General features: G+C 61.7%; 1 protein-coding gene across 2 annotated transcripts; it reads left to right on the top strand.

Moving 5' to 3' along the window:
* Positions 1 to 930: 930 nt before the first annotated feature.
* NHERF1 (NHERF family PDZ scaffold protein 1) lies at positions 931 to 10,886 on the top strand. Of its 2 annotated transcripts, none has more exons than XM_055794358.1 (6): positions 931 to 1,389; positions 7,392 to 7,553; positions 8,319 to 8,472; positions 9,034 to 9,074; positions 9,619 to 9,720; positions 9,844 to 10,886. In XM_055794358.1, the coding sequence occupies exons 1-6, from the start codon at positions 997 to 999 to the stop codon at positions 10,006 to 10,008; spliced, it is 1,017 nt and encodes a 338-aa protein (XP_055650333.1). In that variant the 5' UTR covers positions 931 to 996; the 3' UTR covers positions 10,009 to 10,886. The 2 variants fall into 2 exon arrangements, with proteins under 2 accessions (XP_055650333.1, XP_055650334.1); XM_055794359.1 differs by having other exon boundaries at positions 932 to 1,389; positions 9,622 to 9,720.
* Positions 10,887 to 11,438: the final 552 nt, after the last annotated feature.

Raw genomic sequence — 11,438 nt, 5'->3', positions numbered from 1 at the left:
ACCGATGGCACCTCTGTGCCACGCTCCCCGGGATGATCCCGGGAGCTGGCTCTGCCCAGCACCAGCAGCCCTGCTGCAATGCTGGAGCAACCCAGGCCTGCAGCTGCCCTGCCCTGGCTGACCCGCACCCTCAGGCTCTCACCCTCCCATAACCCTGTGGCCACTTCTGCTCCCCAGGCCCTGAGCAGCACCGTGGGGCTGGGGCAGAGCAAATCCCCCGGGGTTTCCTCCATCTCCCACGCTCTTGTCCCCCAGCTCCAGGGTGCTGAGCAGGGGCTGAGGGTGGCTCAGGGACACAGGGCTCCTCTGCTTTCCACCGCACAGTGGGTCACTTTGGGGTTTTTATTTCACTTTTGAAGGTCCCACCCCCCCCCCCCCCCTTCCCCCAGTCCCTTGCCTCCCAGCATTGGGCGAGGGGACAAGGAGGGTCGCAGCCCGAAGATGCCAAGGTGTGCCACACCAGCTGTTTCCCGGGAGGAGCGGGGAGCGTCTCGCTGGGCACCGGGCACCTCGGGCTGTCTGTGGTGACCCCGGGGGAGGCAGAGCCGGCTCGGTGGGGAGCGGGGCTGGCTGGCAGGCGGAAGGCAGAGGTGGCCCCGGGGGAGCGGTGTGGCCCATGCGGCAGGGCCCATGCGGGAGGCCCCGGCCCCAGGCGGGAGAGTCCATGCGGCAGGGTCCATGCGGAAGGCCCCGGCCCCAGGGGGCGCGGAGGGCACCGGCAAGCTACACGTCGGGGCAGCCCCAGCGGAACGAGGGAATATTTGCATAGGCCCACCCCCTGGGTGATGATTTGCATAATAACACCCCCTAGCAATACAGGCTCCGCCCCGCCGGGCTCCTTGTTTGGCGGGTCTCCCCCCGCCCCTCTCTCTGATTGGCCGCCGCTCCTGCCGCGCCCCGCCCTTTGGTATAAGATCGACGCTGGGGGCCGCCGCGCAGAGGCGCTCAGCGCGGGCGGCGGGGACGGGCGGCGGAGCCGCTCCCGCCCCTCCCGCCATGAGCAACAGCGCGGGCCCCGCGGCGCGGCTGTGCCGCCTGGAGCGGGGGCCGGACGGCTACGGCTTCCACCTGCACGGCGAGAAGGGCAAGCCGGGCCAGTTCATCCGGCTGGTGGAGGCCGGCTCGCCGGCCGAGCGCTCGGGGCTGCGGGCCGGGGACCGGCTGCTGGAGGTGGATGGCGAGAACGTGGAGCGGGAGAGCCATCAGCAGGTGGTGGAGCGCATCCGTGCCGCTGCCGGGGCCGTCAGCCTCCTCGTCGTGGACCCGGTGGCCGACGAGCAGCTGCAGAAGCGGGGCGGGGCGGGTGCTGAGCCCCCCGTGGGCGGCGGGCAGGCGGCGCCGGAGCCGGCGGAGCCCGCGGCGCGGGAGCCCAGCGGCGGCGGCCAGAGGGTAAAAGGGCGGCCGGGGGCAGCCGAGTTTTGGAGGGGGGGTGGGAGTGGCGTCCGGAGCGGGAGGGGGTCAGCGCCTTCCGGGACAGGCCCTGGTGGTCGCCTTCCAGCCGAGCGGGCGGGAGCAGCAGCCGCCTCGTCTGCCCCAGCCTCCCCCAGCGTGGTTTCGCTCTCGGTTCTTTCTTTTTCGCTTCGCTTTAAAAGCGGCTCCCCATGAGCACCGGGCGCCGCCGCGCCTTGCTGCTTTTCCTTTTTTATTTTAATTTTTCAATATTTCTTCCTTCTCTAATACTTTCCTATCCCAGCCGCCTCGGGCGAGGAGCGGCGGCTGGCAGGCACAGGTCTGCCGGGGCCCCTAACGGAGCAGCCCGGTGTCCCGGAGCCCTTCGGCCCATCCCTGTGCTGCAGGGCTGGTAAAACGCGGTGAGAAAAGCACCAGGGAGTGTGGGAGATGCCCGGGGCTGGGCTGGCATCAACCGCTCCAAAATACAACAATAAAAGCTGTGGCAGAGGGTAGGTTTTGTCACTGCAGGTGTTGGTGGTGGTCACTTGTGTCCTGAGTGTGTCTGGTCTCTGCTGCGGAGCAGTGATGGTGGATCCCTTCCTGGGCAGGGGGGACTGATCCGGTCGGTCCCCTGAGTACAGACACACACTAATGCAGGAAGGCGTGGGAGTTGGCAGTTGAAACAAAGTGATGTAAAAAGGTGAGGAATTGAGAAATAGCTGACCTTTCCTGTCCGGAGCGGTTCCTAAGAGACGCTCTGGGCTGCTGAAGATAATACTGGGTTTTATTTATCTAGCAAAGACGTGTTTGTTGCTACAACAGAAATGCGGATGGTCTTCCCGGGAAGCAGGCTTCTGGTGTCCCTGAGGTGGGGGTCCCTCTCAGGACCTGCTCCCAAAGGCCAGCTGTGAGGGGTTGGGGCCATGGGCCCTTCCAGCACTGATGCTGAGCCCCGGGCAGGCCTTGGTGCCTTGCTGTGCCATTGTCATGCAGGGCTTTGCTGAGGATCTGGTGCTTTTTTGCTGTGTCTCCTGTTGGACTTCAGCCTCATGCTGGCTGCCCATTGCCCCTGGTGAGGCTGATCCGCTGCAGGGTGCTGGTGTCCTCCCTGCCTGGCACCTTGAAGATGGGCTTGTTCAGGTGGGAATAACCAGGTTCTGCCCCTGTTGCTGGCTCGCTGTCCCCCATGGCATCTCTGGTCCCTCAGGTCTGGCCCCATGCCGGTCTGCGGTGCTGGCCCACACCGGGGAAGCATGCTCTCTGTATGTCACGGTGCCAGTGTTCCCTCGGGTCGGTGAGACAGTCTGTGCTGTGCTTTCCACTCCCAGATCTCTCTGTGGGCTGGGAAAAAATAAAGGGATGTAGTTAATGAAGCTCGGGCAAGTCACCTGCCAGGCTTGGGGGGGCTGAGGGTGTGCAGTCCCTGGGGGCGATGGAGCCCCAAGACGCTGTGGGGTGGTTGCTTGCTCACAGGGGCTGTGCAAAGGGCTTGTGAAGCTGGAGATGCTTTTGTGGGGGGCCAGCCCTGGCTGGAGCTGCCCCATGGCTCTGGGGGGACCGGCTCAGGGCGCAGCTGGTGCAGTTACCACAGGCGGTTTCTCTCTGCACGGGAGCAGGAAGTGGGTGGTGCGGGTGACATGGGGTGACGTTGCCACACAGCCCTGGACGGTTTGTCAACAGGTAGCAGGAAATCTTGTGGCTAGGAGCCGGGCCCAGTGCTCAGGGTGGGAGAGCAAAGACAAGCGGGTTTGGAGACACCCCACCAAGCAGGGTGGGAAGATGCTGGGCGGGATGCCAAGCCAGAGCAGGCAGAAAGGGATTTCTCTCTGGTGAGCCAGGAACACACTGGTGTGCCTGTTCTCTGTCTGCTGGCGGGCAGCCGGTGCCTGCTGCCCCATCCCCCCAGCAGCCCATCCCAGCCCCAGGGTTGGTGGGATTCCCCAGGGATCGCTGTGGTGGGGAGCGGGAGGTTTGCATGTGTCAGAGTCCTGTTTGCTTTATTGGGCTAGACTTGTATTTATTTGCTTAACGAGCCTGGAGACGCTTGGTGCACAGCACCCACACCCTGCCTGGGGCCAAGCTAGGCTTTAACATCTCCCACGGTCAGGCAGGATCTCTCCAAACCTTGCTGGGTTCTGTGCAGTCAGGACCCTCCCTGTGCCGGGGGGCTTGGGCACCCCCATGGCCCCCAGTGCTGGGCATGGGCTGAGAAGTTTTTGGAGGGGTCTTCATGGGCTCCCTTCTCATTCCTATAAAACCCTGGGCTTGCAGATCCCCCTGATGCTGGGGTAGAAGTGTTGGCTCCCCCTGAGGGCATGTGGGGAGCTGATCCATTCACCCTTCTTCTGCTGTGCTGAGCCAGCAAGGCAATGGTTTGACACCCCCAAGGCCAGCCCTGCTTCTGGGGGCCCTGTGCTGCAGGGACTGTCCCCAGCGCTCAGTGCAGAGCTGTGACAGTTTGTCCTCCCCCGCCTGTGTTTCCGGAGGCTTCAGCTGCTCAGGAGTGTCTTCAGAAAGCTTCATGCAAACCACACGGTGTTAGCGGAGCAGCACCGGCAGCTGCCAGCCCAGCACCCTGGCGTGGGCTGGGGCTGCTTTTACCAGGGTAAGACTTTTGCTGACAGTCCCAGGCTTCCCTCTAGCAAATTTAGTGCTAAATTAGAGCCCTCCCTGCCAGCAATGCTCGTTCTTTCTTGTAAAATCCACGTAAGCCTTCCAAAGCTGGGTTTGGGGGCGTAACAGGGGGCATATCCCCCTGCGTTTGGGAGCATTGCACTGGGGGTAGCTGGTGTTTAATTGGGAAGTGAATTAAATTTCCTCTCAAGGCAGCTGCATGAAAAGCAGCTCCAGTCAAACGGGACGTGACGGGGATGCTGCAAGGAGGCTGCTTTGCATCCCCTTTGTATGAAGCCCGAATGCGTGCGCCAGATTTCAGGATCCGTGTGAATTTGCTGGCCCAGGCGTTCTGGGAGCCGTTGTGTTTCTCTTTGAGTAACCAGGAATGCTGCTACCGAGGGCTTGTTGCTGCTTGCAGGGCTGTGGGGAGTTTCCTGGGACTTGGGGCTTCCAAAACTGTCCTGAATTTGCTGCTGGGGAGCTGGGAGCCAGGGAGTGGGTCCTGGCATATGTCCCCATGACCCTGGGGCCACTAGTCCTGCCAGGTGGCTGAAGGTGCTGGGAAGGGATGGTTTCGCCCACTTCTGGAAGGAGAAGGGTCTGGAGGTGTCCCAAGTCCTGTTCCAGGGCAGGATCAGGGGGATGCAATGCTGCCAAGCATCCCATCCCAAGTGGGCATCTCCGGGGGGAAGGAGATGTCCCTCTGCCACCCTGGAAGCAGAGGAGGGGGTTGGCACAGCGTGCCCATGCTGGGGGCTGTGTCCAGCTTCCCCCACCGGAGGTTGTAATTGCCTGGAACAAGGCTCTGCCGGCTAATCTGTGCCCCAGCACAGCAGGAGGGCGGCTGGCGCTGGAGGAGAGGATGCAAAAGCTTATAGAAATCAGGGGCAGTTCCGTTTTCCTGTGTTCCAGCTCCTGTCCCCACAGCTGTGGGGCTCTCTGCATCCTGGGTGTTGACCCCAAACCCTCTCACCTCGGGTCCCTTCTGACCAGGGGGACCTTGGGCTGGAGGGGTGCGGGGTATTCCCCCTGTGGACTGGCAGGATGAGGGTCAGATGCATTTATATTTTGCTTTTGGGTAGCAGAATGGTGGCTACCCATAGGGTTTCTGCTGGCATGGTGTGGGGGTGGGGGAGGGCAAAGGCAGACTGGCATGCTGGGCTGGGGGGGCTACCAGCCACTGGGGGAGCATGCGGGAGGGGCCAGGTCATGGCTTGGCTGGGCTGCTCTGGCACTGGGTGCTCCTGCCTTTGCCTTGGTGCTTCCCTGTTGCTGTGACCTGTCCCCCCTGCCCTGGGGCATCTACAGGGCTGTTGTGTGTCCTACACCCCCCCCCCCTCTTTATGGAGCCTGGGTGCCAGGGCTTTGTTGGTGCGGGTGGGAGTGAAGTCCTCCCTCCTCCTCCTCACCCGGGAGCACTGCCAGTGCCACTTGCTCCCTCTGGCTTTGTCCCAGGCTGCTGGCATGGAGCAGCCCCGTGGTGCTGCCATGGGTGCTGGGAGTGTGGGTGCTCACAGACCCTGAATCCCCTTCCCAGGGCCAGGCTGGGGCAGGCACCTGGGGAGATGCTGCCTTCCTCCAGGCTCCAGCAGCTCCCCTTCCTTGGCCTTGGTGCAGGTCTTCCCTGTCCGCAGTGTCACTAGGGATTGCTGCCGGCGTGGAGGGTGCAATCACAGCAGCCTGGGCACCCTGTGAACCTGCTGCCACCTGGGACTGGGGCAGAGCCCACAGCTCAGCCCCTGGCATGGGGGACCAAAGGGTGGCTGGGGTGAAGTCGAGGTGTTGCAATCTTCCACCCAGGCAGGGAACCTGTGGGTGTGCCAGGGAGACACCGCTGGCTTGGGGTGCAGCCGGACTGTTGCACCAGGCATTGCTCATGCTGTGCCATCCTGGGCTGGCCTTCGCTTCCCGGCTGGGTGCTTACCTGCACCTGGGGTGCTGGTGAGTGGTGCTGGGTGGCAGCCGGCCTTGACTCTGCAGGAAGGCATTTGTGCAGGAGGATGGGATTTCATCACAGCGTTTGGCTTGGCGATTGCAAATGCATCACCTTGGCCCATGTGGGACCTGTGCCACTGCGGTGTTGCTGGATGAGGGGTGCCAGCACCCTGAGGACCAGGCTTTCCTGGCAGGGGTCAAAGAGGATTCTGTAGCACCAGGTGAGGGGTGCCAGCACCTTGAGGACCAGGCTTTCCTGGCAGGGGTCAAAGAGGATTCCATAGCAAGAAGTGATGGCGCTGTACAGGACGTAAAGAGCAGGAAGGTGGAGGCATGGTAGGGGAAATTCCTGCATTGTGTGCCCCTGGTGACACTATGGGTACCAAGGGAGAAAAAACAATCTTGGAAGGAAGAATAAATACTAAACCTCCTGGTGAGGGATATTTCAGGAGTTGGAATGTGGCTTGGCTGCTGGGAGAGCCCTACCAAAGCCCAGAGCTGGTGATCAAGGCAGAATCAAACCATTTTATATATAAATACGTAAAGTGGTGGTTGGGTGCTGGGGTCAGAGCAGTTCTGTGCTGTGTGCAGGTGGCTGGCTCTTGTCACCTGGTTCCTGGGATGCTTCCTGGGCATCCCACTCCCCACTGGGCAAGCGAAGGCAGCTCCTATTTGCCATGCTCCTGCTTCTCCCTGCTGCTTGCAGTGTGGGCAGCTGTGCTCTTAAAGGGCTCCTGGGGGCCACGGGCTTGGGGCTGTGGCTGCTGTCGTTTCCTGGCTCCGGGTGCTGGCAGATCCGTGGGTCAGGGTGAAACCAGGTACAGATGAGCTGGGTGTTGCCTCCTGGAGAGATGAACATCCCATGTCGTGCTGCCCCGGTCGAACTGGTTTCTCTTTTGCAATCATGGAGGGTTGTGCTGGGACATTGGGGCTTCTCTGCATCGGGGCTGCTCCGTCTGGATCCTGGCTCCCTGCCCAAGCCCTGTGTGCCCCTTTGCTGCTGGCAATGGCTGCAGGTTGCTTTGGGGTGGGGGGTCCCGCTGGTCTCATGGTAGGGTTTGCTGTTGAGGGGGTGATGGAGGGGACCTGTACAGGTGGGGTGGGGGTGCTTCCCAGCAGCCTGGGCTCCGTTTCCTCTTCCACCTTCATGTGGCAGTTGCAGCCCTGATGCCAAAAGGAAGAGCGTGGTCTGGGGACACACATAATAACAAGTTTCTTGAACGGTTTGTTGCAATTAGTGTGCCCTGCACCTAATTAGTTAAGTACAGCCTGGGTTCGTAGGGTGTTCTGACACCCTGTATCCCAGCTTGAGGTGTCTGGGGTGCAGGTGGCCACCTGAGCATGGTGCCCCTGCTACCTGAACGGATGCCTGGTGGTCCTGGTGCTGCCCCTGGGTATTTGGGGAGGGGGTCCAGGAGCAGCTCTCCCACAGGCTGTCCCCATTACAGGTGGAGCTGCGGCCTCGGCTGTGCCACATGAAGAAGGGTCCCAATGGCTACGGCTTCAACCTGCACAGTGACAAGAGCCGCCTGGGGCAGTACGTGCGTGCTGTGGACCCTGAGTCGCCAGCTGAGGCAGCAGGGCTGTCCCCCCAGGACCGCATCATTGAGGTATGCTTGGGCGGCAGGGGGTCTCACCAAAAATCAAGGTGCTCCCTTGCATGCTGGTGCCCAGGAGGGAGCTGCCCTTTGCTGGGAAGGTGTATGGTGTCCCTGGCACCACTGGTGACTCATACTTGCTGGTCCTCACCCAGGGACACAGCACCACGGAGGGGCTGGGGCTGGGCACTAAGTAGCTGGCTGTGGGTTGAGTGGTGGTAGCACTGTCCCCTGCCAGGAGCAGGAGTGTCCCTGAGCTGTCTCTGGGGTGGGGCAGGCTGAGGACAAGGTGCACCATGGCCCAAGTCCTGCTGCCAGCCATGACCAGGGTGGGGACAGGGACAGGGTTTGTGCCAGGCAGGATGATGACCTGTGAGCACAAAGAATGGCTGAGCCCCAGCCCTGCTGCTCACCAGGGTGTGGGGCTGCTGCCACATTTGGGGCAAAGCTTTGGGGTCTGTGGGGACTGTGGCATGGTGCCAGGGCTTCGTGGCTTGCCCATGCTGCCCATCTCCTGTGCCAGCCTGGGGTCCCTGCCCTGCTGGGTGCTTCCTGCCAGCTTTGCCTGTACGATCCTGTGCTAATCACTGAGAGGAAAATCTGCTTTTAATGAGGTTTTCCTGGCTTCACCGCTAATCCCTGCAAGGCTGCAGATACCTGCAGGGTGGCCGTGCTGGGGGTGTGACTGGTACCAAGGCTGGTACCCACCCCTTTGGCAGAGCTTCCAAGGGGCAGATGTCCCCTGGCCCCCGCAGTGACATGGTGCCATGCCCACAGGTGAACGGGGTGTGCATGGAGGGCAAGCAGCATGCTGATGTGGTGGCAGCCATCAAGGCGAGCGGTGACGAGACCAGGCTGCTGGTGGTGGATGTCCTCACAGATGAGTTCTTCAAGAAGTGCAAGGTGGTGCCATCAGAGGAGCACCTGACAGGTGGGCTGAGGGTTGTGCCACCTCTGCTGGCTCTGTGTCACTTTGTCACCAAACCTGGGGGTGCTTGGGGAGTCCCCAAGCCCTGGGAGGTGGAGGTCTCATCACCCTGGGGCCAAGCAAGGTCACCCGGCTTTGGCATCTCTCTGCCTGGCTGTGAGCCCTGTGCCCAGGTGGTGGGGCTGGCGTGGGCTCTGCATGAGGGCGGGTTTATGGCCCTGGTTGCACTTTGGCAGGGTTTATGGCTTGGGGAGTGAACAGGCAGCAGCCACCCTTCACTCTCCTCCACAATTTTGGCTCAGCTGTGGCCCCCCTCCCTGCTCTCCCAGTGGGGGACGAGGTGGGTCTCACTGGGCTCCACATCATGGCTGTCATTGTGGGGATGTGCCTGGTGCCTGGCAGCATCTCCCCATGCTGTGGGGTTGGTGGTGAGGGGTCGGTTAAAAAATCTGGGAGCCGGCTGGACCCTGGGTAGTGTCGGGTGAGCACTGGGCTCTGCTGTGCCGATGGTGAGGGGACAGAGGAAATGCATCCTCACCCAGTGCCTGTGTCCTCGCCCTGCAGGTCCCTTGCCAGAACCAGTTGCCAATGGTGATATAGGGAAGGTAAGAGAGCCTCATCTTGCTTTTAATTCCATCTATGCCAGTCTCCAGCCAGGGATCCTCCCTGTTCAGGTGTCCCCCCTGCCCATGGGTGGGTGGTGCCACCAGGGACTGCAATGCTCTGAGGGTGCCACACAAGAGCAGGTGCTACTGGGAAGGGGACTGGGAGCTGGTCCAACCCCCAGGAAGGGGATTGCTTGGAGTGCTGGATGTCATGGAGGTGGCTGCAGTGCCTGCCTTCCTCCTCTTCCTCCTCCATCCTCATGATGCTGCAGGGCCGGCAGCCCTTGTGCTGCTGCAGGGAAGTGGCATCCAGCCCTGCAGCCGCCCTCCTCCTCCTGTAAAGCTGGGGCAGTCAGGCTGGGGTTTAATCCTTCCCTGCCTCGGATGGGCAGCCCTGGAGGTATTTCTGAGCCTGGAGTTCATGGAGGATTATGTGTTGGGAGGACAGATTTCACAGCCCCCCAGGTGGGACTTGCAACTCTGGGGGCTGTTCCCAAACTCCAGGGCTGGAGCCCCCTGCTCACACTGAGTCCCTGCTCCCCGGCAGGAGAACAGCGGAGAGCTGCGGTCCAATTCGGTGTCTGAGAGCCCATCCAGCCCCGGGCTGCTGGCCGTGTCCCCTGACTCCGGCGAGACCCACAGCGAGGTAGGGCTGGGGGTGCAGGGTGGGGGGGGAAGCAGTGGCTGGGAAGCAGGGTCTGGGCTGAGCCCCCACCGTGGGGCTGTCCTGGGGGGCACAGTGGGGCTGACACAGCCTCTTGCCCTCCAGCCTGACACGCAGGAGGGTGACAAGCGCCATTCGGCATCTGGCTCCCTCCTGGACCTTGACATCCCGCTGGCAGTGGCCAAGGAGCGAGCGCACCAGAAGCGCACCAGTAAGCGGGCACCCCAGATGGACTGGAGCAAGAAAAACGAACTGTTCAGCAACCTGTGAAGACCCCAAGGCAGGGTGAGGGTCTGCTGGCCCCCCCAGCCTCATACACCCCCCCCACACCCCCCTCCTCCCTGCCATAGGCTCCTGGCAGGGATGCAGAGCTGCTCCCCACCACCCTGACCTAAGCGACGGGGCTCAGTGGCCAGCGAGCATCCCTGCAGCGGGGTCCTGGGCAGTGGTTTTAGGCTAAAGAGGGCTGGGGGGTGCCCCCTCCTCTGAGCCCAGCCCTGAGGTGCTCCTCCAGCCCTGCCATGAAGCCCTGCACAAGGGGGGGATCAAGGATTTGGGGTGGCCCAATGCTCAACACTTTTTGATCCCTGCTGTTCCCTGGTCCTTCCCCCACCCCAAACCCCATCTCCATTTAAGCTGCACCCCCCACCCCCCACCCCCCACCCCCCCCCTTGCCCTTTAACTGCAAAACCTGAGGCTTCTAGTGACTTAGCAAACCCCACCTGCCTGGCCACTGACCACAGCGATTCCCCCCGGGGGTATTTGCCCCTGCCTGGCAAGCTCCGTCCATGATGACCCTGTCCTCAGGGTGCCCAGCATGGTGGGGAGCCCCCTGCCCCCGGGGCTATTTTGGGAGAGGAGAGGGTGTCTGGAGCCAGTGCAGCAGCAATAATCATCTCCTTTGCTCCCGCTCACTCCTGGAGACAGAGCCGATCAGGGTTTGAATCTGATACTGTTTAATTTAAAGGCTTCTCAATAGACTTTTTTCCAAAATATAAGAGTTTTCCAATCACACTGTTTATTTTTTTAATGTATTTTGTGGAAATTCTTCCTGTGGATGTTTTGTTTCCATGTGTTGCGATCAGGTGTTGTTGTACTGTCAAGCTCAAGAGAAATTCTGTTTACTGGAATAAACCTTCCTGACTTCATGTGTCTGGTTTAAGGCTTAAATCCTTCCCCAGCCCGCGGGCATGCGGGGGCTCGTCGGGGGGCTTGCTGTGCCATGGGGGCCGAGGGGAGAGCCAGGTAAAGCTCCCAGTGACAGGGGACACTGGGGCTGCTTGGGTTGCCCCTCGGCACTTGCTGGGGGGATCGGGGCCAGGCTGGGGGGGATCAGGGAGGGACCGGCTGGTCCCAGTATGGGTTAATGCCTTAGGGTGATTAAAGGGCTCTAATCCCCCCGGGAGTGCAGGGGGGTGATGCAAGGCTCTAATCTGTGTCTGCTGGCTGGGTGGGAGGGCGGCAGTTCTGCTGGGGGTAGCCCAAGTCTGCCCCAGCCCTTCGGGGGGGGTGGGGGGTTGGGGTGAGCCTGAGCCCCAGGGTTGCATCCTGGGTTGGGGGAAGGCAGGGGGGATGATGGGGAGAGGGTTGTTTGTCCCTCTGAATTGATGATCTTAGCCCTGCCTGGGGAGCGAGAACAGCAGGGCAGAGAGGGGTTTCAGTGTGGGGCTGGTGCAGCGGCTGGGGGCATAGTGTGGTGG

This window comes from Falco peregrinus, chromosome 2 (assembly GCF_023634155.1).
Source record: "Falco peregrinus isolate bFalPer1 chromosome 2, bFalPer1.pri, whole genome shotgun sequence".
NCBI classification, from domain to species: Eukaryota; Metazoa; Chordata; class Aves; order Falconiformes; family Falconidae; genus Falco; species Falco peregrinus.
Note: the sequence above shows the minus strand (reverse complement) of the source record. Positions and strands in the feature narration are given on the sequence as shown.